This window comes from Coturnix japonica, chromosome Z (genome assembly GCF_054131305.1).
Source record: "Coturnix japonica strain WE chromosome Z, WE-NBRP24, whole genome shotgun sequence".
Taxonomy (NCBI): Eukaryota; Metazoa; Chordata; class Aves; order Galliformes; family Phasianidae; genus Coturnix; species Coturnix japonica.
The window spans coordinates 58,037,033-58,063,050 of record NC_140702.1 but is presented as its reverse complement, the minus strand read 5'-3'; the positions used below and the strand labels follow the sequence as shown (position 1 = coordinate 58,063,050).

The 26,018-nt window shown below is 37.4% G+C and overlaps 2 protein-coding genes across 5 annotated transcripts in view; one reads left to right on the top strand and one right to left on the bottom strand.

Annotated features, from left to right (window-relative positions):
• The window catches only part of NDUFAF2 (NADH:ubiquinone oxidoreductase complex assembly factor 2), a 29,664-nt gene extending 29,466 nt beyond the window's left edge, over positions 1 to 198 (bottom strand). The window contains exon 1 of the mRNA XM_085528839.1: positions 63 to 198. The gene's annotated coding sequence lies outside the window, so the exon portion shown is untranslated. The remainder of the gene's footprint in view (positions 1 to 62) is intronic.
• Positions 86 to 23,696, top strand: ERCC8 (ERCC excision repair 8, CSA ubiquitin ligase complex subunit). 4 transcript variants are annotated; one of them, XM_015848765.3, is made up of 13 exons: positions 86 to 208; positions 2,155 to 2,250; positions 2,385 to 2,486; positions 4,725 to 4,848; positions 6,503 to 6,584; positions 7,749 to 7,817; positions 9,608 to 9,674; positions 11,885 to 11,988; positions 12,769 to 12,893; positions 16,878 to 17,075; positions 17,583 to 17,630; positions 21,276 to 21,362; positions 22,325 to 23,696. In XM_015848765.3, the coding sequence occupies exons 1-13, from the start codon at positions 132 to 134 to the stop codon at positions 22,391 to 22,393; spliced, it is 1,248 nt and encodes a 415-aa protein (XP_015704251.1). In that variant the 5' UTR covers positions 86 to 131; the 3' UTR covers positions 22,394 to 23,696. The 4 variants fall into 4 exon arrangements, with proteins under 4 accessions (XP_015704251.1, XP_015704253.1, XP_015704252.1 ...); XM_015848767.3 differs by lacking the exon at positions 2,155 to 2,250; XM_015848766.3 differs by lacking the exon at positions 17,583 to 17,630.
• The last annotated feature ends 2,322 nt before the right edge of the window (positions 23,697 to 26,018 follow it).

The window sequence follows — 26,018 nt, the reverse complement described above, 5'->3', positions numbered from 1 at the left end:
CCGCCCCGCTCAGTGCTGGACATACCAGCAACGCCGCTCGCGATTAGCCAAATCCTTCCTACCTCCATCCAATCCCGGCTAGCACAGGCCCAAGATGGCGGAGCGGTGTGTAGTGGTGGTGCCGTACGACCATGTTGGGGTTTATTTCGGCTCGTCAGGCCGGGCTCGACGATCCGTTGCGGCTGCGCCGGGCTGAGTCCACCCGCAGGTAGCGGGGTCTGGGGGGAAAGACTGAGGCGGGGCTGAGTGGGGCTGCTTCATGCTTGGGGGCTGTCCTGAGGTGGGGCCCGTGGCCGTCCCCTTCTTCCGGCTCAAAAACAGTAAAGTGATGATATTTGATCATTATTAAGGATTTGATCGTTATTTTGCAGCTGTTCTTCGTGGTAAATGAGGTAAAGCCAGTCTCTGTGTAGTTGTTCACAGGACTGCATCCGTCAGCTGAAAGGATTTGTGTTGCATCCACAAACCGAGGGTGCTACCTGTGTATTTGCCTTCAGTTGGGATTTTGTGGCTGTATAGAGAAAGAATCTACCAAATAAGTAGATTATAAATAAAATATGCAGTTTATAGTTGTAATTGTGTAATCACGAAGTATAGTGTAATCACAAAGTATAGTGTAATCACGAAGTATAGTGTAATCACGAAGATGATCAGGGGGCTGGAGCACCTCCCCTATGAGGACAGGCTGAGGGAGTTGGGTTTGTTCAGCCTGGAGAAGAGAAGGTTGCGGGGTGACCTCATTGCAGCCTTTCAATACCTGAAGGGAACTTACACCCAGGAGGGGAGTAAACTCTTCGAAAAGGCTGATAATAGCAGGACTAGGGGAAATGGTTTTAAGTTAAAAGAGGGAAGATTTAGGTTGGATGTTAGGGGGAAGTTCTTCACTAGGAGAGTGGTTAGGCCCTGGAACAGGCTGCCCAGGGAGGTTGTGGATGCCCCGTCCTTGGAGGTGTTCAAGACCAGGTTGGACGGGGCCCTGGGCAACCTGATCTAGTAAATGTGTGTGTTTGGTGGCCCTGCTAGGCAGGGGGGTTGGAAATAAATGATCCTTGAGGTCCCTTCCAACCCGGGTCATTCTGTGATTCTGTGTAATTGGTGAAATTGCACTAATTCAGGAAGCCCATTTCTAGTTTACGTTTTATCACAATAGGTACTTTGTGTCCCTTCAGCTTCTGAGTAGCATTTAATGTTGAGAAAGAAGCAAAGTGGGCACAGTTTACATTACTAAAAAAAACCACGTACCTAACGTTTTTCCCTCCTATGCATTTTTGTTTTGAATTAATAGGAATCATGCATCATCTTCAGAAGATTTGGAACTACATTTCAAGTCATGTGCTTTAAAATGTTTATTTAAGGCAACATATTACTTTACCAAAGTTAATTCTTGAGCTCAGGAATTTTAAGTATTTTGTGAAAATGAAAATATTCACGTAATTCTATATTTTGAACTAGCTTGAATGACGTACATGCTTTTGAAGCATGTCTGTGTATACTGTTGAGCATTCTCCCTCTAACAGTTCAAGCTTCTCGCAGAATGCATCACATGGTATTAGGATTTTAAATTTTTTTTTATTTTGTGATCATCACAAGATCAAAAAACTATTGGAAGCTTCACTGTGTAGATAGTATAGTTTAATAGTTTAATATAGCTTAATAGTGCAGAAAGCATAAGACACAGAGGTAGCAAAAGAAAATATTGTGATTTATTAAACTAAATACATTTGTCCACTAGGTGTCTGTAGTTCCAAGTAGGAGTGATGGTCCATAATGAAGCTTGCAAGTCACTAATATTTGTCACAAAGATGACAAATACTTCTTAATGCTTACCCTATCTGTGTTTTTTCAAACTACTTTCTTGTTTTGATGCTTCATGTATTGACCTCAAATGCAGCTTTGATAGTCCTTTGAGCTTGTCTTATGTATTTTCTTGCCTCTTACCTTCCAACGATACCGATGCTAATTTTTCTGGTTGATTTTTAATCTTGTTTTGTGTCTTTGTATACTTTGCAAGAATAAATAAATAGATGGGTGTTAGATGCACTGAGATGAAACCATACTTTGCACTGTGTAGAGTTATGTAGTGATATCTTTAAAAATCTGTTGTTTATATTTTTAATCTCACTTTTCATTTTTCTTCTATTTTTTTTTCTTCAGGGTTTTAAGTTTAGAATTAAATAAAGATAGAGATGTGGAAAGAATACATGGCAGTGGTATTAACACCCTTGATATTGAGCCTGTTGAGGGAAGATAGTAAGTATATCCTTAAGTCTGGCACAAATCACTTCTCTATGACTTAGCCATTATTTTATAGCCAAATCCTTAGTTATATTTAGCAGGCTGAGGTCTTACCTTTTGTAACCCATGTGTTTTGTTTATACTTTCAGCATGTTATCAGGTGGCTCAGATGGTGTTATTGTTCTTTATGACCTTGAAAACCTGAGCAGAAAACCAAATTACACATGTAAAGCACTTTGTTCAGTGGGAAGGTAAGTACTCAAAGAAAAAACTTATTAAAAGTTAATATTGATATCCATTGTAGGACTAGCACCAAATTAACAGATTAATATGCATGCTTATGTGTAGGATAAAGAAACTTATAAATAGTGCCAGAAATATTTGGTGATGGCTAGCATTACAGATTATGTTTCTGGCATAAAGAGAATAACTGTAGAAACTCTGCAGAGATATGTCATTTGCTACAAAGCAAAAGTCACTTGTTACAGCTGTGCAATGAGTATTTATTAATATTGTTTGAGCAGGTCTCTGGCAGTTTGAAAGTTAAAAAGATGAGTATTTATATAGAAATTAAAGTAGAAAGCTTTGTATGTCTGTAGATCTCACAGAAAGTTGGAGTTAGGACTCCAATCTCATATTTTAATGTTAGGAAAAAAAAATTAAAATCTTCCATGTCAGAATTCTTCACCCATGAGGCAGTCACTTTCTGTCTGCTGTGGAAGTGTGCTCAATCTCAGGGTATGCTAAGCATTGTGGCAAGGTAACAGGCAGTCACAGGGTAATCACTTAGAAATAACCAAGGAGAAGTTATTAAACTCAGTAGTTGCTCAGTAGTTACTAGTATTGTCACTGCTGGCTTTAGGCTCGCTCTTTTTAAAGACATAACTTATCTTCTGTGCTTTCTAGCAACCCAAGTAAACAGGATTAGCTGAGGTGTAGTGCCAGATCTATGCAGAAGATCAGGATCAGTATTTACACAATGATTCCCTCGCAATAGTTGTAACTTTGGAGGCCGGGAGGCCTGAAAGAACAATGCAACGATAAGAATAGTAGTGAAGAAATCCTGTGAGCTCTTCTCTAGCTTGAGATGAAGCCAGTTGGACTGCCTTAGTATGTATGCTGTGTCTGGCTGGGGTGGAGTTACTTCTCTTCACAGTAGCTTGTGTGGTGCTGTGTTTTGAATTTGCGGTCTTAAGAAAGGTGATAATACACCAGTATCTTAGCTGTTTTTGAATAGTGTTTAAGGTCATCAAGGTTTTCACTATTTTTCACTCTGACCCCTCAGTAAATAAGCTGGGAATAGACAATAGATTGGGAAGGAGCACAGCCCAGATGCTTGATCTGAATTAACCAAGGAGATATTGAACTTGGGATGGTAAGGGGAAGGTGGTGGGTGGAGTGGGGGAAAGGTAAGTTTTCAAGGGCTTGCTGTTGCTTTGGGACTGGCTGGAATTCAGTCAGTTGGTTGTGAGCAGTTGCTTTTATTATATTTATTTATTTATTTTATGATTATTGTTCTGTGTAGTTGGCTATTTCCCTTTTATTTATTTAACTGTCTTAAGCTCAGCCAGTAGGTTTTCTCAGTTCTCTGTTTAAAGTCCTCTCTCCCATTCCGCCTGGAGGGAGAGAATGATTGAAAGAGAAGCTCTGGTGGAGTTTTTCTGCCTACCAGGGTTAACTAACAGCATGAAGATTCTTAATCTGGCAGAGTGGTACTGCGCCCTCAAGCTGAATCCATGTGGATCCAGCTCACATACATGTGGCCTAGCAGATATACAGAGCTGCCTATAGCATTTAGAGTCGGGTTGAATCGTGTCCTGGAGCTGTAAAGGTTGGCTCTGGTGTCCACTCTTCCAAGTGGTATCCATATATTATTACTTATGCTACCTTTTATTACACATACAGTTGAATTGAGTATTTCATTTAAAAATGCAGAAAGGAAACAAACAAAAAAAACCTCTCATTAACTCAGTCTACTGCTGTCTGATAGCTTCAGTTAGTTGAAATTCCAGTAATTGTGTAGCTGTAATTATTAGCCAATTATGGAACTTTTGATCTGTTTGTGTGACTATATTTCAGGGGGTCTGGTTCTAAGACAGTGAGATTCCACAAATGTAAATAGTTCTGTAGTGTTAGATCTTAACTTTAAACATCATAACTTTAAGCATAAGAATTGAAAAATTTCAAAAGATATGACTTTTGTGTCCCAGATTCAGAGTCTTAACTTGTGACATTCTATAAATACTGTATTTTTATGGGGTAAATGATTTGTTCTTTCCTGAAATAAGGGGACTGCGAAGTAAATTACTTTGACTGTTTGGAAATCGAGGTACCAGGATATCTAGTTCATCTTGAAAACTTACTATAATTAAAACAAACAAACAAACAAAAAAAATAACCCCAGTTACTTATTCAAGTTGTCATTGAGTATCAAGACAATTATAAGCCAACTATCAAGACACTAACCAGTTGAAACTCTTTGATTTTAGGAGCCATCCTGATGCACATAAATTCAGTGTGGAGACAGTCCAGTGGTATCCTCATGATACTGGCATGTTTACATCGAGCTCATTTGATAAAACCCTGAAAATATGGGATACTAATACTTTACAAGTAAGAGAATTTCTTTGCTTCCTAGGCTTTTTTAATACATGTCATTTATTCCGCATCTGCAGTTCACCTTGAGCCAGACAGAACTGGGCATTTAGGAGGACAAAATCAAGCCAGTTGTGAGAACAGCAGTAGCGTGGCATTGGTGTGCATCTGTCTGTATCAGGGAACCTGATTGCCTGAACTATATGAAGCCTGGAGCTCTTAAGACAGTTCCCTTCTGCTTTTGCTGTGAGCAGGAATGTAGCTGGTTTATTTTATACTACATAAATTATTTATTTGTCCGCCAAGAACTGTCTGAAGCTCTTATTCATTCTTACAAATTGTGTTCTTTGCTCTCAGTTTGTTTTGTTTGAGTTTTGTTTGTTTGAGTTGAGCTGTGTAGGAACAGTACTGTGCAGCAGAGCTAATTATTTCTGTTAAATAAGTGTAAATAATGTGTTAGAAGGACTAGTCTTCTTGACATTTGAGTTAAAGAGGACAAAGTGTTTTATATGCAGAACAGTAGTCAAATGAGATTGTAGAAAACATTCCGGGTCACTATATCTGCAGTTCTGTTGTTCTGACCCCTATAAACACTCTTTCTCATAGTGAATTGCTGGTAAATGAGAGAAATGGGTGAGAAAATGTTAGCTGATGTAACTGACTTAAGGTTAACAGATTTTGCAGGCTTTTAGGCTTTTCAGACTCACTACTCTTAGCATCTGACTGCTGAGTTATGCATTTATTGTTTCCAGTGTGCATATATGTTAATTCATTTACACTGTTGGTATTTGAATGTTGTTTCAATGCATGGTGAAAGAATTAAAAGTTAATAAATAAATCTGTCATCCTAGAAGCACGTAATACTATAACTTTTGATCTCTTTTTATGGGATAAGAAGCTGTGTTTGCTATCACTAGATCTTCTCTTAAATGGAAAGTTATGTTCATATTTCAGGTGTCTCTGTGAGCATCACTTACTTAGAAAACACAGTGTTTGTGTGAAGGTTACTGATAGACTCGTTCTTCCACAGAATACGTACAACTTAAAAAAGAACTTCACTCTACAGAGTATTTTAGACTGGGATGACAAAGCAGTTGTACCAGGAAGTCATTGTAATGATTATTAAAGCCAGTCTTATGTTTCAATATTTTTAACACCGATAAGGCAGCTCATCACTGGGTCTGGGCTTTTTTGTTTTCTATGTTGTTTGTTTGTTTTATATATCAGTATAGATCTGTGTAGATACACATATTACTTTTCAGCACGAAACTTAGCACGTCAGGTTTGTGAGCTGACGATGAGCCTCTAGGTTTAGGCTAAGCTCACTTTCTTGCTGGCTTTTGTCTTTGTGCTGCAACTTTCTTGGTTGCTCTCTTTTAATCTTTGATAATCCTTACATCATTTCCAATGATGTTTCTGATGAGCTTCTTTGGGTTTTCTTGTGGATCACCTCTCAGCACTGGTGTAATTGTCTACTGTTGTAAGCAGACTTACTGACTGACTCTGCAGTGTTTGTGTGATCAGCTTTCTAACCAAGTGAGCTATTGTTAGTGTGCAAATAGGAATATTTATATTAGTTTTATTTGTAGCCATCACTTGAAAAAACAATAACGAAGATGTACATTCTGATTATGCATTTGTACTCTGATTAATCTGATCTTTTTATCATTAGCCTGCAGATGTATTTCAATTTGAGGGAACAGTCTATAGCCATCACATGTCTCCAGTTGCTACAAAACATTGTTTAATAGCAGGTATGTGGGTGTTATAAGAATTTCATTATGTATTTAGGCACTCACACCAAAAAGCAAATAATACTCAAATTTCTTGTTTCTCCCCTGCCCTTCTTACTTAATTTCAATCTTCATTAAAAAGACATCATTAAAATATTTTCAGTTGTTTGGATGATATTCATGAGAGTATCACATTTAGTCTAATGAAATAATGCATAATTTCATTCATGTTCTAGGTGAAAATTCCTAGCTAGATTACCTGTATGTGCTTAAGTAATGTCACAGACTCAATCATACACAGTGTTGCAGAATTGTAGGAGTTGGAAGGGACCTCTGGAGATAATATAGTCTAACCTCCCCCAATAAAGCAGGTTCCCTAGAATAGGTTACACAGGAAAGCATTCATAGAATCACCAAGTTTGGAAAAGACCTCCAAGGTCATCCAGTCCAACTGCCCACCCACGGCCAATGTTTCCCCACTAAACTGTATTCCTTAGTACCTCATCTGCATGTTTCTTTAACACCTCCAGGAACAGTGACTCAACCACCTCCCTGGGCAGCCTGCTCCACTACCTGTCCACACTTGAAATTTTTTCTAATATCCAACCCAAACCTTCTCTCATGCAGCTTCTGGCCCTTCCCTCTCATCCTATCACTTGTTACGCTGGAGAAGAGGCTGGCCACAACCTCCTTTTAACATCCAGCCTGTTCAGATCCCTCTGAAGGGCCTTCCTACCTCGAGGCACATTGAGTCTCCCATTTTGGTGTCATCTGCAAACTTAGTGAGTGTGCAGTCAATCCCATGACTCAGGTCTGCAGTGTTAGTGGTGATGTGCTTACATTGTATTGCACAGCATTGCTTACAATTGCAGGATGTTACTATGATTAGCCAAAAATATTTAAAGAAAAAATCACATTTTTAATTCTCAAGATACTTGAGTACTGTCTTATTTGCCCCTAGTTCCTACTTCTTGTTGGTTACAGGGTAAATTTACTTGAAAATGTAATTCTGTTGCAGGGTTTGTTGCTTTCACCAGATGAACAGTTAGGCAGCTGACATTTTTCTTCTGTTTCTTTGTCATTGCTAAGATGAGGTTGTTGTTCTTTCAAATGATGGTTGTGTTGAGGGTTTTTTTGTTTTGTTTTGTTTTGTTTTTCATTTGTCTTTGTTTCTCTTGTTTACAGTTGGTACCAAAAGCCCCAAAGTACAGCTCTGTGACTTGAAGTCTGGATCCTGTTCTCACATTCTGCAGGGTACTTTTTAGTCTGAGACATAAAATGCTTAACAATAACTACTTTGAGTAAACCAGGCCCTATAAAGAAACACTATATACAATGTATTCTTTGTAAGTAACATGACTAATGTATTTAGTGTCAGTTGTGAAAGTTACACAGTGTTAAAGATTCTTCTGGGTGTTAGTCCTAGTGCTGATGAATTGGAGAACACAAACATTAATGAACAGTTACTACAGATGTTGGGACATTTTCATGATCTAATCAATAGTAATTACTGTTTATTACACGGTTAAGTATTGATCTTGTTTTTGTGCTTATGTAAATTCAGTACAGGAGGAGGGTGTTTTTGAATTTGTGTATTTTTAATAAGAAAAATCTTCCGTTTTTAACATGATAACCTGTGAAGGTTGTTGCATGGGTTTTATTTTTTTTAAGTAGTTATTTTTAGAGGTTTCTCTGTAGAAAGCAAGATAGCACTATTTTTGGAATAATCATATCTAATTCTTTGCATTGACTTAATTCAGTAAGCAGTAGGATTTTATTATTCTGTAACCCATTAGTTTTTGCACTTAGGAAAAATGTATTCAGGGCAAATCTGGCTAGTGTTTACTGTTCGGAAATGAATATGACATATGACCAGGTAATAGAAAGGCAATTATTATATAACAAGCAAAGTGGTTCACCTAAATCTAAACTGCATAACAGGAATATATTTATATTACTTAGTCTGTTTTGCATCAATGTGTTTCTGTTGTTACATGAAGCATGGTTACAGTCTTTGCATTTATGTTTACTCAGACTTCCTATTTTCTAAATTTGTTTAATGTTTTTTATGTACATGCATACGTACATGTAAGAGTATGTATGTTGCTTCAAAAGTAATGTTTCCTATATATTTGCTTGGCAAGCACAACAGATAGCAAGAAAACAATAACACTGTTTAATAGCATGAATTCTCAGCTACAAAATACTTTTTCAGCATAGTCACCACCATTAGCTCTACATTTTTGCTAGTGATAAACAAAAACATGCATGCTATGCTTATAAAAATGTGCATGGTCATTTGAAACATGGCATGTCTTCCATGTTGTTATTATCACTGTCTCACATGCACATCCCACTGGCTCATTTTGTCCATATCAGTCTGTTTGATCTCCATAAATGTTTAGCTAGTGTCGATGAACATCAGTGGATTTTCCATATGGAGGACCTGAGACCCACGCCTTTTGCTTCATATGCACTTCTGTGTTAGATACCATTTTGTCAGACTGCCCCTCTACTGCTATATGTTTCACAGCAACAAAATGTAATGGAATATTGGTGGTAAGGTTCAGCCTATACTGCCAAACTACCAACATCTGTCTGCCTCTGGTGTTGTGGGCCGATGTCATAAAATAGGTGGCATTACTTTTGGAGCAGCCCTTATATATAATTACTTGTGTGTGTAAGTATATATATAGTTTTATTGCTAAACTGCATTGGGTGTATCACTGCTAAGATTACATTTATTTTAACATTTTAAAAAACATTTTTAAAAAGACTTGCTGAAGAACTGCTGGGTTTTTTTTTTGGTTTTTTTTTTTGGTTGTTTGTTTTTTTGCAGTTCCAAATGAACAAGGCATAGAAAGAGGAATAACCTCTCTCAAAACCTTTTGTTTTCACAATATCCAAATTTATATTACGATTTAAAAATTTTGGATTATTGTTCTGGATTGGTGTGTCCTGCAGAGTTAAGTACTTACATGATTTTTATATGTGTTTAAGTGTTTTCTTAATTTATTATGTAAGCCTTCTTGTGCTGTTCCTAGGTCACAGGCAAGAAGTACTGGCAGTATCTTGGTCCCCACGTCATGAATATATTTTGGCAACAGCAAGGTAGAGATGTTGTTATGTGAAATAAAAACAATGGGAAAATTTATTGTATTTATTGTACCTGTTTTTTACATTTAACGTGTGTTTTAGAAGTTAATCTTTATTGTATGCGCCATTTTTGTAGCTCTTCAGACCACTTTTTTAGGACAAGAGCTATTCAAATGATTCATGTAATTTACAGCAATAATTCAGTCAGTATGCATCGGATGCTATTTTTTTCACTCGAGGCATTTACAGTGTAAAACTTAGGCTTTCCCTGTAGCTTTTGAAATTTTTGACTTTATGTGGCAATTCTCAATTTCTTAATTGGCAACCTTTTTGGGAAATTTTTTAACAGCACAGCTTCATTTCAGCAAATGAAAAACTGTTGTCTTTCACAGAAATAGTAGCAAATTGACCTTTATTGATTACTGGTTTGCTGAAGTCTCTTGAAACAGTCTGCCTCGTAGTCATGTAATTGTCAACTCCATTTACCTGTGTTACTACATTGGTTTTATGATAATTGCATGTTTCTCATGTTTCTCCTAGTTCTGTTTCCATTTCATGACTCAGTACATTAGCTGGACTGCTATTTCCTGATAACATAATGTTGTCTCATTCTGCTAATGCAAATATCAGTAAGAATTGACAACTCTGAGGTAAAGAAAAGGTAGGGTGGGAGAATTGACTAGCCCTGGAAAAAATAAAAATAAAAATCTAGACTGATCTTATTTTATCAGATGATCTGCTTCCCAAGACAATTGTTTATTTGCTTGTGATTGCATCAGAGAAGGAAAATAGATGTTTGATTTTTTTATGTGGTTTGGAGGTGAAAAGTTACATTTCTCTATTATATGGTGATAAGCACTTTTCATAGTTCTGTCATGAGATCAGAACAGTCATGGGAGAGATGTCTTCTGAATATTTTGTGTTCCCTTCAATGCCAGGCATTAGAGAAGATGATGATAAATGCTTTTGTGCTCATTAGAATTGACTTGAAAAGATTTACCAATGGAAACTACATTATCAAAGTCTGTGACAGTAGGCTTTTATAGTAAGGAAGGTCTGGATAAGCTCTTGCCAAGAACAGTTCAATGACCTGCTTGCATTTCATTGCCCACTTTATGACAAGCACAAGCCTCACTGATACCTCTATTTATAGTCTCATCTGTTTGTAGCAAAGTGTCAGCATATTCAGTTGAGATCTCAATTGGCAATAAACAGAATCAATAGCAATAGCGAAGGTGAGCACAAAAGAATGAACTAGTTATTAGCTTTGTCAGGTGCAGAACAGGTATGGAATAATGTCCTTTGTGGTTGTTTCTGCTTTTGTCAGTCAGTACATTTTTAGTATACACTGTTAATGTATTGATCTAACATGAGAATGCATAGGAAAAAAGCATGTTGTATTTCAATTAGAAGACAGTTTATGTAAGGAGAAGTTTGAGTATACAGTCCAGCTGTGGATAAAGGAGATACAGATGTCTGGGGTAAAAACTGACCTGTGTTGCTGTCTGGGGGTGGGTTGTTTGTTTGTTTTAGTTCTAAAGTATTGTTAATACTAAATCCAAATCATCTAAATGCATTTACACGGGTGCATGAGAAATGGCCTTTTATGTGAGCCTACCTCATATCTGTGCTTAGGAGTCTTGTAGTATGTATGAAGTGCTCAAATCAAGGTGCCATGCAAAGTTCACTGCCTGCAGTGCTGCTTTTTAAATGCACACAGCTTGAATCAAGTACCAGCAACTACCGTAGGTTTTGTGGCTGGTGAAGATATAACATGAGTGTGTGGTTTGGGAACCAGAATGAACTGCAGCAGCCTGTGCCTTGGTTTTTTCCTCCTTATGCCTCTGGTAATGTAGACAATCAGAGTTCTGGCAGAAGCCAGCTGCTCCTAGGCAACCATTATAGATAATGCTAAAACCTGTAGCTACAATTTAATTATTAGCAAGTTTATTCCTAGTTTGCATATATATGAAAAATTGTTATGTTGTATACAAAGATTCATTCTTCACATAGATGCCTTGTGTTTACCAGATGTAATTATTAATTCATGTGAGCAAAAATCTGAAGTCCATCCTTTAGCAAAATTGACTGTGACTGCATGATGAGTGGTTCAGAATAGTTATTGGACCACTGTAAGTGCCAGGTGGGTTGGCTAAAGGCAGTTATTGACTTGAGTGGATGTAATTTTCCTAATGCATATGTTAGTACAAATTTGTTTTTCTTAGTGCTGACAGTAAAGTAAAATTATGGGATGTGAGAAGAGCGTCTGGATGTCTGACTACACTTGATCAGCACAATGGAGAAAAGTCCAAAGCATCTTCTGAGGCAGGTAATACAGAATATAACTGATTGTAATTCATGTCTAACTAGAAGCTTTCTTATATTCTATGAATGTGTTCAATACCAAGGCTAACAAGGACAGTTGTGATCACCCATTTGTTACCTGCTGCATAACACAGGCTATTCAATGTTTTTTCAGATACTTCTCTGAAAGAGATTTTGCGTGTGGTCAGGACCCTTTCGTCGAGAAATCTCTTTGACAACAGCATTGTGTCTGTTCTGATTGTTTGAGCCAAACAGTTACTTCTGTCACTGCTTTAAGAAATATATAGTAATGCGGAATTAAATCAGGGGGTGTTAACTTTGTATATTGTGGTTCTGAAAGCAGATAGATTTTCTTTATTATTATTTATTATCTTTATTATTATTATTGTTTTTCTAATCCTAAATGAAGTTGTGTCTGAAGTGTGTACAGCTGTATAGTGCAGAAATACCTTATCTCAGTGAGCTTATTTGTGTGCTGTGGTAGAATGGAGCTGGATTTTAGCTCCTTAGTGTTCTTTAAAATGTACAGTTTTATCAGGTAAAATCTGTGAAATTTGTTTCTATTAAGCTATGTGCAATATGTGCAATGAACTGTTGTATATGTCAGATTTCTACAATTGTTTTTCTTTTAAAATAAGTAATCCAAGGAGAGTCATGCTGTCATAAACCAAGAGTTAAATTATTAATTTATTTATATATTACTGTTTAAGCAGTTTCTTTAAGTACCGTACACCTAAATGGAAGTGTGTGTACAAAATCTGAAAAATATTCTTTCTCCTGACAGTAAACACAGCTCACAATGGGAGAGTTAACGGTTTGTGCTATACAAGTGATGGTCTTCATCTGTTGACTGTTGGTACAGATGATCGGATGAGACTCTGGAACAGCTCCACTGGAGAAAATACATTGGTAAGTTATTGAGAATCTCCAGCTAGGTTTTGCTTTGATCTAAAAGATTGCTTTTAACTTTTGTAGTAGTCATTACAGCTAATTTAGCTGTTTATTTGTTGTCATAAGGGAAATAACATATTAATCCTATTTAGTGCGTTCTGAGCCTTTTTATTTTATTTTTTATTTTTTACTAAAAAAAAGTATATGAAGAAGCCAGGATCTATTATACAATGAAGTATATTAACTGTAAAATCATTATCTGTAAGCACAGATGAAAATGCTTCAAACAGTAAAGAAAATCATAATGTGCACTGACTACCGGTATAGAGTTTTTTAAACTTTTAGTCATCATTGAGGTATAGACATCTGTCCTGTAAAAAGTACAGCATTTCACTGATTAACTTCCTGGCTTTCTGGAGTTCTTCATCAGTGTCAAAATTTTCTGTCCCTTTAATCATGTGCATTGAAACCAAACGGAAAAAAACATCTTTTTTCCACTAATCCTTTCTATAGCCTGTTTTTTTGTTTTGCTTTGTTTATGTTTTTTTTATGATGAGGTTGGTTGATTTTGTTTGTTTGTTTGTTTGTTTTGTTTCTTTTAATGGTGAACAGAAAATTAAAACTGGAAAGAAAACTGTTTCCTATATCTATTCTGAAAGAAAGAAATAGCAGATAGTAGAGTTTGCATGGGATTTTAGCTAGTCATGTTGATGTGCTCTGTCATTGCTATTAGGAAATAAAGAAATTTTATCCCTGCCCTAAAGATCTTTTACTTCGGCTGCTTAGTTACAGAACATGGCAAAAAGTATTCCCTATAGACATTTAAATGAAAACAGTTGTGTATCTACCTCCATGTTCCCCATGTTTGCCAGCTTGTTCTCAGCACTTAATATACAAACATCTTTCTGTCTTCAAATAACCATCACCAAAGAAGATTATACAGTTTGTTCGCTCTTCTGCCACCAGCTGGGTCACTGTTTTTTGTTTTTCTGTGCCTGTTAGTACATTGACTTGTTTCATAGGCTCTTCTACTTCCTTTATTTGCCATCGATTAGCATGATCCTGCTATGTAAGTCCAGATTTGATTCAATTATCTTGTGATCTATATTGTCTAGATTACTGTGTTTTTGTACACCACCCAGGGATGTTCTTGAAAGGAACCAGCAAACAAATGTGAATCGTTGAATAGCATGGATTGGAAGGGACCTGAAAGATCATCACGTTCCAAACCCACTGCCATGAGTAGAATTGACACCCACAAGTTCAGGCTACCCAGCTCCCATCCAACCTGACCTTGAACATCTGTGGGGATGGTACATCCACAGCTTCTTTAGGCAACCTGTTCCAGTGCCTCTTCATTCTCAGTGTAAAGAATTTCACCCTAATGCCTAATCTAAATCTCCTTTCTTTTTGTTTAAAGTTCTTACTCCTTGTCTTATCACTATCAGACCACATGAAAAGTAAGTCTCAATTTTTTTCTATAAGCTCCCTTTAAATACTGAAAAGCCTTCTCTTCTTCAGGCTCCCTTGGCCTTATTTGTAGGAGAGGCAATCCAGCCCTTTGATCATCGTCATGGCTCTCCTCTGGACTCACTCCAACAGTTCCACACATATACAGCACCTTGCAATTATTGAACTTCATTAAGTTCACCCAGGCCCACTTTCAAGCTTGTCTAGGTCCTTTGGATGGCATCCCTTCTTTTTATTTTATCAAATCCATCACTCACTTGAGTGTCCTCTGCAAGCCTGCTGAGAGTGCACTCAATCCTACTGTTTGTGCCTTTGATAAAGATGTTGAAGACACTTGTCCCAAAATAGACCTCTGGGGCAAAATGCCTCTCATGACCTGCTTCTATAGCACCCTGCCTTCAGCCATCCAGCAAATTCTCTATCCAGTCTTTAAATCCTCATCTCTCTAATAAAGAGATAAAGCTGTGGTGAAGGCCCTCCAAAAGTCTAGGAAAATGACATCGGTTGGTTTCCCCTTGTCCATGAATGCTATCATTCCAAGAAGGCTGCTGGATTGGTCAGACTATGCCCTTGGTGAAGCTGTGCTGGCAGTCTCAGATTACCTCTGTGTCTTGCATGTGCCTTAATATAGCTTCCAGGAGAATCCACTTGATGATCTTCCAGAGGTGAGACTCGCTGGTCTTTAGTATGTAGGTAATTCAGGCTCATACCACAGTCCTGTTATTTCTCCTCCTAGTCCATTTGATCTCCTTTATTTCCTTTTTTTTTTTCCTGTTTTTGCTAATACCACCCGTCCTCTTCTCCTTGGCTGTCCAAAGAATCATGTAGAGAAGCCTGCTCTAAAAACTGATGATTACATTGAGACTGCAGCCACCCTGGGGGAAAGTTTACACAAAAGACAATTAACAGCATCCTTTTTTTCCCCCACTTTATCTCAACCAAACAGGAGCATTTAAATTATATATATATATCCAAACATTTTTTTTCTCCCAGCCTTCACTCTTCTGTTTTTTATTATGTGCCTGTGTTATGACCAGTGAGATGGCTTAGGAATTGTTGCTACAGCTGACGTGCTGTGAAAAGGGCATTAATTACTCTTCATCAGCAATGTAATGTGTTTACCAACAGTATCTTTACATAATGAGCAATAGTATCAACAAAGGACATTCGTATCTGACTTATTCTTCATGAGTGTGTGTATATATGTGTGTACTATATGTATGTTTTACCAGAATTAAAATTCTTAGTTTTTAAAGAAAATTCGGATCTAAGCTATACAGTTACAGTGGCTTCACATTGATAGTTGTGCTCCACTTGAGCTCCACCAGACAGTTTTCATATTCCTGCTCCTCAAAAGAGGCAAAAATGCAGTCAGAAAAGGCTCATGTGCTGTGATAAGAACGGGTATATCACTCACCAGTTGCCATCATGGGTACAACTCACTCAACATGGGGAGATTACTGTAATTTAGTGTCTATTGCTAATAGTAGAAAAGAAGAACTAAAAGCAAACTGATGAAAACACCTTCTTCATCCACTCTCCTACTCCTCCTTCCTGAGCAGTGCGAAGAGCCCATAGTGCTTCATGTCTTTGACTCATTTATGGCCACTTTCTGCTCACGCTTTCCTTGGAGTCCCTCCCTTGGTCTCCAGCTCTCCAAGCAGTGCTCCATCATGGCCCCGTACCACAAGGCCCACCCTTCAGGAACTGCTTCGTCACAGACCTTATGGGCAGTCACTTCCCCAGCCCTCCTAGTTCATCACAGGCTGTTCCCAACAGGCTGCAGCTCTGGCCCAGAGGGTGTGGTAATTGCTGTGGTATTGGAATATACACTTCAGAAATGTATTCCCCTTGCCCTGTCCTTACTAAGTATAATTCTGACATGAATTCATCACCAGTTCTCTTTATCCTTCCTCTTAAAATTGTGAATGAAATGCTGTCAAGGCCTGCACTCACTGTGGACGGCAGGAAACATTGTTACCTCTTCTTTCTGTTCCTATTTGAAAACTAGTATTTAGAAATGATGAATTGATATCTTGTCACCTGTGCATGGCATATTTTAAGAACTCGGTAGGAAAACATAATTGCCATGTCTTATAGTAGGTTCTTAAAGCTGTAAATGTTAAATTTACATTTGTTGGAACCACCAAAAAGTAATGTGCATATATGACAGAAAACAATTACGTCAGATCATCTAGGAAAATGTTTAAGGAGGTAACTCCTGAACCAATTCTAATTTTGGTGATGGTCTGGCTACTCGATGTAGATCTGGCATATAACCTTTGCAGATTCTGCCTCCAAGAGATGAAATGCTGATTTATAGTTCTTATTGAGGAAAGTATGAAAATTAATGAACAGGAAGAAGCAATTCTCTTGATACATACCAGTAACTGCAAATCCCAAGAGCTGTGTTAGCATCAGTTAGCTTTGTGAATTTTACCAGATTAATGAAGAAATAAAATTGTGCTATTTATGTAAATTATTTCCTGACTTTTTAGTTAAGAACTAACAACATAAACTTTTATTTTACAGGTGAACTATGGCAAAGTCAGTAATGAAAGTAGAAAAGGACTCAAATTCAGCGTATCCTGTGGCTGTAGTCCAGAGTTTGCCTTTGTCCCATGTAAAAGTACCATTGCTGTTTATACAATTTTCTCAGGAGAACTGATAACTATGCTTCGAGGTCATTATAATACTGTTGACTGCTGTGTATTTCAACCTAACTTTCAGGTAAGTAAAGTATTGATGACAACACTGAAGTATTTAAGTGGATATTTTTTTACTAAGAAGGTGATGAGGTCCTGGCACAGCTGCCCAGAGAAGCTGTGGATGTCACATTCCTGGAGGTGTTCAGGGCCAGGTTGGATGGAGCCCTGGGCAGCCTGAGCTGATGGGTGGCCATGCTGTCCACAGCACAGGGTTTTGAACTCAATGATCTTTAAGATACCTTCCAACCAAAGCTGTTCTATGATTACCAAACCATATGCATAAAAAGAGATTTTTTTTTCAGGGAAGTACTTTAATCAAAGAGCTTGACAGAACAGGTAGTTCTGTGGCCTGTGTGCCAAGTGAAATGAGTTTAGTAAAATTCTTCTGCTATTGCTTTGTACGTTGGATTCCTTCAGCTACTCATTTCCTTTCACACAGGTTACTTCTCAATATACCTAGGATAATTTTTGTCATTGTATTGTCATTAATGAATCATTTGCATTAAGGCTTTTCCCTGTTTTCTCTAAGAGTGAAGATGGCGTTTGTCTTTCTTTGGAACAGCTCAGAATAATCACAGTAAGAAAGAATACACCTTGTAGTGCACTGAAATGAACTGCATTAGCATTGCTTGTACTACTGAGCAACCTCTCAAATACGTGGCTAGAATAATATTGCTCAAATACCTATAGTTATAACCATAACTGGATCTATAAACAGTTTAGATGAACTTGCTGAGAACATGATGAGCTTAGGAAATTAATCCGAGCATGTTTCACCTAAGAAATAGCGTAGAATTACAAGGATTTGTGGCTTCAGCAAACATTTTTCCTTGCACACTTTTCCTTTCCTTCTATATTATCCCCTCATCATTAAAGACTTATGAGTCCCAAAGCCTAAGTTGTTATATTATATTTTACAACAAATTGTCCTTGTGGTTTATGCTGGTGTGACTTGCACAGTACAGAGATAGCGTAGATGGCGTAGAAGTCTGTCACATACTTGCCTTCATGTGTTGAACACAGCACCTTATGTTCCAGCTCCTCCTTTCTAGTCTTAGGTTTCTAGAGCAACCAGTAGAAATACTTGAGTCAGAAAGAGCAACTGTTACCTTTTTGTGACTCATTTACAGGTGAAAAGCGCAGCTGGTGACCAACATTTTTCTTACTTTTTAGCACATCTGAAATGGGTGTTCCCAGTGTAGTTTCTACAGTTTCCTATTATTGGATCTGTCCTTGTTAGCATTTTCTTCATATTAATATTCTTTCAAGCTTTTTTGCTGTCTTTAAACTTTTCTGATGATTTCTCATACCCACCACTAAGTCTGATCTTCAGTTTTTCTTAATAGTTTTCCTGTTTAAAATTTCTCATTGATATTACTAGTTGTCAGTCCTTTCCTTTCCTCCTAACTATTAGCTGTATTTTAATCACTATCCTTGTTGCAATTCATAACTGGCATAGGCATTAAAAGGAACTTCTACTTTACACCAGTTTTGTTTTTGAGGTGAGAAGTGTCTTCTGTTTGTTCAGAACCATGTAAAAATGTGATTCCAGATACCTATGCAGCTGTTTGGAATCCAGTGGTGTTACTCTTTGTCTGTTCTTATTAGATCCAAATTAATTAGCACCTTTGTGTTTGAGATACCATGGGGAGCTGTCTTCACAGAGTGGTATGAGATTTAGTTAATGTATGTATATATCCCTTTTGAGATCTTGGGAATAGAGCCATAAAATCCATATTATTGTTGGCCTAAATTTTTCTTACGTAAATCTCTCTGTGAAGTTAATAAGATGTTAGTCTGCTTGAGTAATAAGAACTGTAGAATTTGGCTTATTAAAAGAGCCATTAATCTTATGAGAGTTAGGTAATTTCAAGGGTGGTGTGGAAAAGGAAATACTCATTGTGAAATCTTTAAGATGCTGTTTACTGTTGAATTGAATATACTGGATATCATTGTGTGACGTTAACTGCTTAAAATAATCTATGTAAACAAACAAGACCTACGTTTTCCTTTCAGAAAAAGAAATGAAATTAACCCCCACACACAAATAACATGTCATAAAATATTAGCCACACCTCAGGAGCTAGTGTTGCTTGAAATTAAAGCTATTTCTATTTTACAGGAAATGCCAATGACACTAGCAAAGGAATTTGACAAATATAGTTGTAAGCAACACATAAATATAACTAAAATTTAGGTTAGGTCTTATCTACTATATTTGTTTGAAAGCATACTATGTAAATATTATACCATATTGCAACATAAACAATTCAGGAGCCTTACCCATTGTGTCTTCTTTTGACTGGCTTTTCATGTAAGTTACCATTTCAGGTTGTAATAATTAGTAGTAAATGTTAGTCCAGTGCAGTGTATTAACTGAAGATCTTGCAATCCCAGGATAAAAAATAATGGAACAAATATTAGTGGAAGTGGAAGTATGCTGATGTCTCCATTACATTCCTTACAAGGAGGAATTTGGGGTTGTGAGGAGTTGCTTGCTTTAAAGCTCAAATGATAGTCCGCATCCTGCCAGTGACAGGATGCTTGAGTAGAGTACTGCTGACAGGATGAAGTGAGGTCTGGCGGTTTGACCCATGCCTTGGTGTAACTTAGATCTGTCATCTTCTTTTAAGTGAGATAATTAGAATGTTTATCTGTCATAGAACTATAAACTCTAATCTGGCGTGTCTTTTATGCATGAGTAATTGGGAGCAGTTTTATGGTAGCAGGGAGCTTATGAAAAGAGGTGGACTGACTTATTATGTGCATAGGATAAGGAGAAGAGACTTTCAACTAAAAGAGTGGAGACGTAGATTAGATATTTGGAGGAATTTCTTTACTCAGAAGGCAGTGAAGCACCAGCACAGCTGCCCAGAGAAGCTGTGGATGCCCCTTCCCTGGAGGTGTTCAAGGCAAGGTTGGATGGGGCCCTGGATAGCCTGAGCTGGTGGGGAGCAGCCCTGCCCATTGCAGGGAGTTGGAACTTGGGTGAGCTTTAAGGTCTCTTCCAACCCGAGTTCTTCTCTGATACTTTGAGAAGTGTATCAGTTCACTTGAAGATTACCCACCAAAGTGGGTATCTATTCCTCTAAGCGCCTATTATGTATTAAGTTTCTGCACCATCAGTGCATTTTCATGTGGTTCTAGAATTATGTATACATAATGCAGATGGAAACTTTCTGCGAAGGCGGATCAGTAATAATCCATTGAACTTACATTGAATCAATTTATTATAGTTATGTGCATATGCACAGTTACCAGTTTAAGTCAGCACATTTAAAGGCTTTTATACTGTCACCTTGAGCATGTCTCACTTGTGCAGTTTAAACACATGGGCAGTATTTGAGCGTTGTTAGATATTTCAGATAAGAAGCAGGAGTATGTTTCAAGATTTAAGGCATATGAGAGTATCTTCATATTTGTTCATTTGGAAAAGAGAAATATTACTATTACAAAATTTACTGTGAAATTTGTGCATTATTTCTCATTAACAAAACATCCTCAGTTTAAAATGGCAGAAAAGTCTGTATTTCCTTAATTACTAACTAAGAAGATGAAACTGTTAACTGCTCAGTGCTGAGGCTGTTGGTTCCATGTGTTTGCAGGATACCTTGCACAATGGAATCTCAGTTCTTAGTCATTACCATAATAAATAAAGCTATTTTTATTAAAAATAATGAATCAGTCTTTCTGATCTCTGTCTTCCCAGCAGGATACGCATTTCAAATAGTTCTTTATTTGTTCTTTTCCTTTACCCCAGGCATACTAAAACTGTGTTTACTTAATATTTCTTTACTCCATACTTAGGCTCTCCTCTAACATGTGTCTGAGTAAGGATGATTGTGGCCTGATTCATATTTTTTAATTAATCTTTTTTTTTTTCTTTCTTCCATCTCCATTGACAATCTTACAAGCTTTCTGAGTTTTAAAATAGTTTTCTCTTCAGGACACATGAAAGAGGGAAGAAGAAAATTGCTTTTAGGCAATAAAGTGTATTTAAACAGGGACAGTAGTATTTTGCCGAGTAGTCTGGGAAAATTACATGAAGATTCTTTTTGTTTAGCATATTTTTTAAAAATACTATTTATCAAGATTATATTATAAACTAGAAATAATGCATTTCTCTGTACTTAAAAATGAGTATTTTGTGCACTTTTTTCCCCAACATCATTCACTATCCAGTATATTTGTATACGAGTAATTTTTACTTGCTTTCTTAAAGGAACTTTACAGTGGTAGCAGGGATTGCAATATCCTTGCCTGGATACCAGCTCTTCGAGAACCAGTTCTTGATGATGTTTCGGATAAGGTAATCAATATTTTATCAATTTGAACTATGCTTTTTATGGCTGTTATACTTGGGTGGGAAATAGTTACATATGAAATAATTGTTCTATTATCAGACTTTTCACCAGCTGCTGATTTAGAGGAGAATCGCTTATTGTTTCGGTACAGTCTACCAGTTGCTGTGAGGTTTTGAGAGGGCTTTTTCTTTCATAGTCACGTATGACCATTTTGTAGACTTCTGGCTTCACATTGCATTAAAAGTAGTATTTGTCATTTGGTTATCAGTCTTAAAATTTCCACTTCAGGTTCCTTACTTTCACACCAAATATTTTTGATGCAGAAAAATAATTAAAACAAACAAACAAACAAAACTATAGTCTAAACAAGCAAACTTTAATAACTGAAGGAAGACATTTGGGCTGTTCCAGGGAAGATTAATTCTAGAACAGACACTGAATTTCCTCTGCGGCCAACATCAGAACCCAGGATGGAAATAAGCAAGGAAAACAGTTTTACCTAGAGTCAGAACTATGATTCAGTGCAATGCATGGCTGCACAAACTCTCAAGCTGAATTGAGAACCAGTTATTAGATATAAACAGAGGCCAAAATTACTTGAGTCCATACTGCTAGGTTATGCTAGGCCAGTGAATTTCTGACTTAAAAGCTAGTGACACAAAATAAACAAAGTAATATCTATGTGTCACAATTTAAATTTGGATATATGTTAATTTTCAGTCCTCCAGATCGTTTGGCTAAAGTGGAAACTAAACAGAGTACTGTTTCTTCTTGCAGTTTGTCTTGTCTCTATTGTCTTGTCTCTAATCAGCAGAATGGCCAAATAAGTGTTTAAAGAAATCCATTACCCATGAGAGAGACAAGATAGTCTGCAGATAGATAACAATTTAAGAATTGCCCTTAGCACTGAACTTATTTGATTTGATTTTTAATTAAGCCAACAACTGAGAATTTTTATTTTCTTTAGTCTCTCCGTCGGCAGCACATAAATCCAGCGTATGAAGATGCGTGGAGCAGCAGTGATGACGAAGACTGAATTTCAATTATATGCTGATACAAAATTGACATTCAGGCGCTGCATTCAAGGACTTTATCTGCAGAAGTGGATATTGGTAGATTTATTGTGATGGAATTCCTGATACTGTTACGTTAAAGCGGAGACAGAAACAAGATTCTTTCCTGTCTTTATTCTTCATTGTTACCTTTACATCTAAAGATTTAGGTTTTATACCTATTTTTTAAATACTTTCCTTTATCCATTGGTCTTCTTTATTCAGGATTGAACAACTGATAAAGGAAAATTAAAATCCCTTGGGACCAGTTAGCATTACATTGTTTCTAGTATCACTGATATCATAGGTAATCATTTCAGAGAGATGGTACGGAGGATTTTGCCTTAAGGACTAGCTCAGGGATACGTCTTTTACAACACTGAGATGGAGGAAACGGGGTCCATTTTCAACTGCTCATGTACTTTGGGAGCTAACAGAATTTTGTGCTGTTTTTTTTTTTTTTTTTAAATTTTTATCGGTTTTGCAAAAGTTTCTCTATAAATGCAGCATTCAATTCAGAAAGAGACATAGCTGGGATCATTAATTCTAGTATTTGTGTGGTGACCCCATCACTACTGTTCTAATCTGTACTGTAAAATTAAGAATAGGGACTATGTTTTCATTAGGGTTTTTATTGCTGCTGTTAAGAGGTTTTTAAGATCAGCCTTCTACAAATAACTCTCACATCCCTAGCCAATGTGGAGAGTTGCTGGACAGAGACAGACATTATGTACAGTGCAAGGAAAATAAAGGATCACATTTCAAGGTAGGCACAAGAAAACATAGTCCTTCAAAACTGCTTTCTTCTGAAAAGCTCCTCCTAAAGCTGGTCTCTTTTGGAAAGGAGGAGTTGTGTGGAATCATAGGATAATCACCAGCTGGGGACTTGAGTTAGAGCAGATAGACATGCAGATTATTCAGGAAAAGGAAAGCCTTTCCAAACCAGAGGTAATGGTAGGACAACAAACTCAGAAGGAAAAAAATGTTGTATATATAAATGAAAGAAAATAAGATAATTTCTTTGTAATGTGTATTGTTATTGTGATTATTATGCATATTATAATTAATTCACCGTCCTTTTGCATTTTATATTTATACTAGGTAACAACTGGTCAATTTCTGTATCAATCTAGAAGCTAGCAGTGTAGAATAATTTAAAGTGAGGAGCTTGTAGTTTACATATGTCAAATGCACTTCATGTATTTGGTATTTGCATTTCTGAAATGTTGCTCAGTACATGATAGCAGAGCTAGTTGGCAAAGAATAAATTCATTATTTTTTCAACGAGTTTTCTGTTGACGTGACCATGCATTATGTTGAATTAAGAAAATAAATAGCTCACAAAAATGCATACTCAATCAAACAAGCAAGAAGACAGGCCTGTGGGGGTGTTGTAATGGTGTATAGAGTGGGGGAGATATAGAAATTTGAATTTATTTAATAAGGTAAACTGTGAAGCAAAACCCATAAGCGAGTGTTGTATTGTATTTTGTTGTTGTTTGGTTGTTGTTTGTTTTTTTTTTTTTAACGGCCTTTCTCTCTCCAGGTTCCCTTTCATAAGCTTGCAGTTTCTTCAGGTTTGTTTTTTTCTCATAAGGTGTTCAGGTGCAAACATGACAAGCCTGGTAAGGCAGCTACCGTACCTAGAAGTACCTAGTATGTTCTAGAAGGATTGTGCTGCTGATGCAGCAAGAGAGTGCCGAAGTGCTCCGCTGTTCCCCAGTGTTGTGACAACTACAGCCAGCGACAGGCTTGATGAGCAAAGCTGCTTTGCTCACTCACAATTACACAATTCTGTTAGAAGATGAGAACAATCAGAAATCTTGTAGCCTTCCTTTTTGGACCAGTAGCTCTACTTATCAGTGCCAAAATACATTTCCTGCACCTAATACGGTATAATGCAGTTGTCCTACTGTGGACAACTGTGTATTTTTCCAATTATCCAGATGCTTTCTGGGGCCTTGTCCCTGTGACTACAGTCTGAAAAACACATCTGTTTGATTTTCCTTACTTTCCTGTGCTTTGAGTGCACAGTTGTTGAGGACCATCATCAGATTTAATTCCAGATGAGTTTTGGTTTCTGAAACCCATCCATGCTTGGACTTGTTTGTTTTTATTAACTGTTCTTCCATGCTCCCACATCTTGCATGCTTCCTTTTTGCATTTTGAGTTTTGTCAGGTTCTTGTTTTTCAACTATGCAGATATCCTTTCACCTTTGCTTGATTTTCTGCAAGATGGAATGAATAATTCTTGAACTTGGAGGAGGTGATCCTTGAAAACAAACCAGCTCTCCTGCATTCTTCTCCTGGGCCAAATTCCATGAGATTATTCCTAATAAAATCTTGAGTAGGGACCTATTTGAAAATGTGGAAATTTTTCATGCAAAAGAAGTGGTTCTCCCACAGTACTTAGTATTGGTGCAGCCTCACTATGAATATTGGATGCGGTTTTGGGCTTCACAATGTAGAAAGTTTATGGTCCTTGAATGTGTCTAAAGGGGGACAACAAAGCTGGTGACAAAGCTTGAAGCCATGTCTTGCAAGGGAAGGTAGAGGGCACTCGGGTGGTCCAGTCTGGAGGAGGCTGAGAGGTGACTTCACTGCTTTCTGCAGCTCCCTGAGGAGGGGTGGCAAAGGGAGGCACCCGGCTCTGCTGCTGGGAGCCAAGGGCAGGACGGGAATGGTACAGAGCTGCCAGGGGAGGGTCAGGAGAGGTATTAGGAAACATCTCTGTGCTGTGGGGTGTCAGATCCTGGCACTGATGGCTGCACGGAGAGGTGGCTGAGCCCTGTGCTGTCAGTGCTTAAGAGGCGTTGGGCATTACCCTCAGTAATGTGCTGTAAACTCTGTTTAGCCCTGAGGTGATCAGGCGGCTGTACTCAGTGTAGATCTCTTCCAACTGTTCTGTTCCATTCTATTCCATTCCATTCTATCCTCTTACGCTCTTGCAGGGTTCATTTTCATATTGTTGCAGTATAACTTTTTGCATCATACCAGTTTTGCATAAGCTGTGCCATGAATACAATATGGGATTCAGCTCAGGAAGAGGTGGGCTGGGGATTATCTGCCCAAGTATTTCTCTACTCACATTCCTATCAGACTGGTGTTTGAAGTTGTCCCAGACAGCTAAAAATAGGATTATTATTATTTATTTATTTTTTTGCCTCGTGTTTATTACTCCTATTAAGAGTTATTATCTTCTGCACAGGAATCTTCCCAAATTATCTTCTGACATCAGTTGATGATATTCTCACTCTTCACTGTTATCCACTAGTGGAAGCAGAGGTGTTTCTGGAGAAGGAAATGAGAAGCATCTCTGTCTCATCTGGGCAAGAATCTGGGCCCATTCTGCAGACCTTCCATGTAATGACAGTAGCTGATAGGTTATACTAGTTTCCCAGTTTTTGAACGGCTCAGCACTATGCAGCTTTCTGTGAATATTCTGCTGGAATTTCTATGTAAACATTCTAGATGTAGTGAATTTATTATTTTTTTTTCCAGATTTTTTTTTTAAATGTGCTGACTAAATCTGAATTTCCCCCCTTTTAAAAAATATTTTGTTTCCATGCTAATGTCTTTTTGTGCTACTTGAGCTCTTCCAGAGTCAGA

Excerpts from the sequence above, each read along its gene's own strand:
- ERCC8 (XM_015848765.3), top strand. The coding sequence starts at position 132 with ATGTTGGGGTTTATTTCGGCTCGTCAGGCCGGGCTCGACGATCCGTTG. Across the intron at positions 2,487-4,724 it reads GCACTTTGTTCAGTGGGAAG|GAGCCATCCTGATGCACATA; the intron begins GTAAGTACTCAA and ends CTTTGATTTTAG. Across the intron at positions 11,989-12,768 it reads CAAAGCATCTTCTGAGGCAG|TAAACACAGCTCACAATGGG; the intron begins GTAATACAGAAT and ends TTCTCCTGACAG.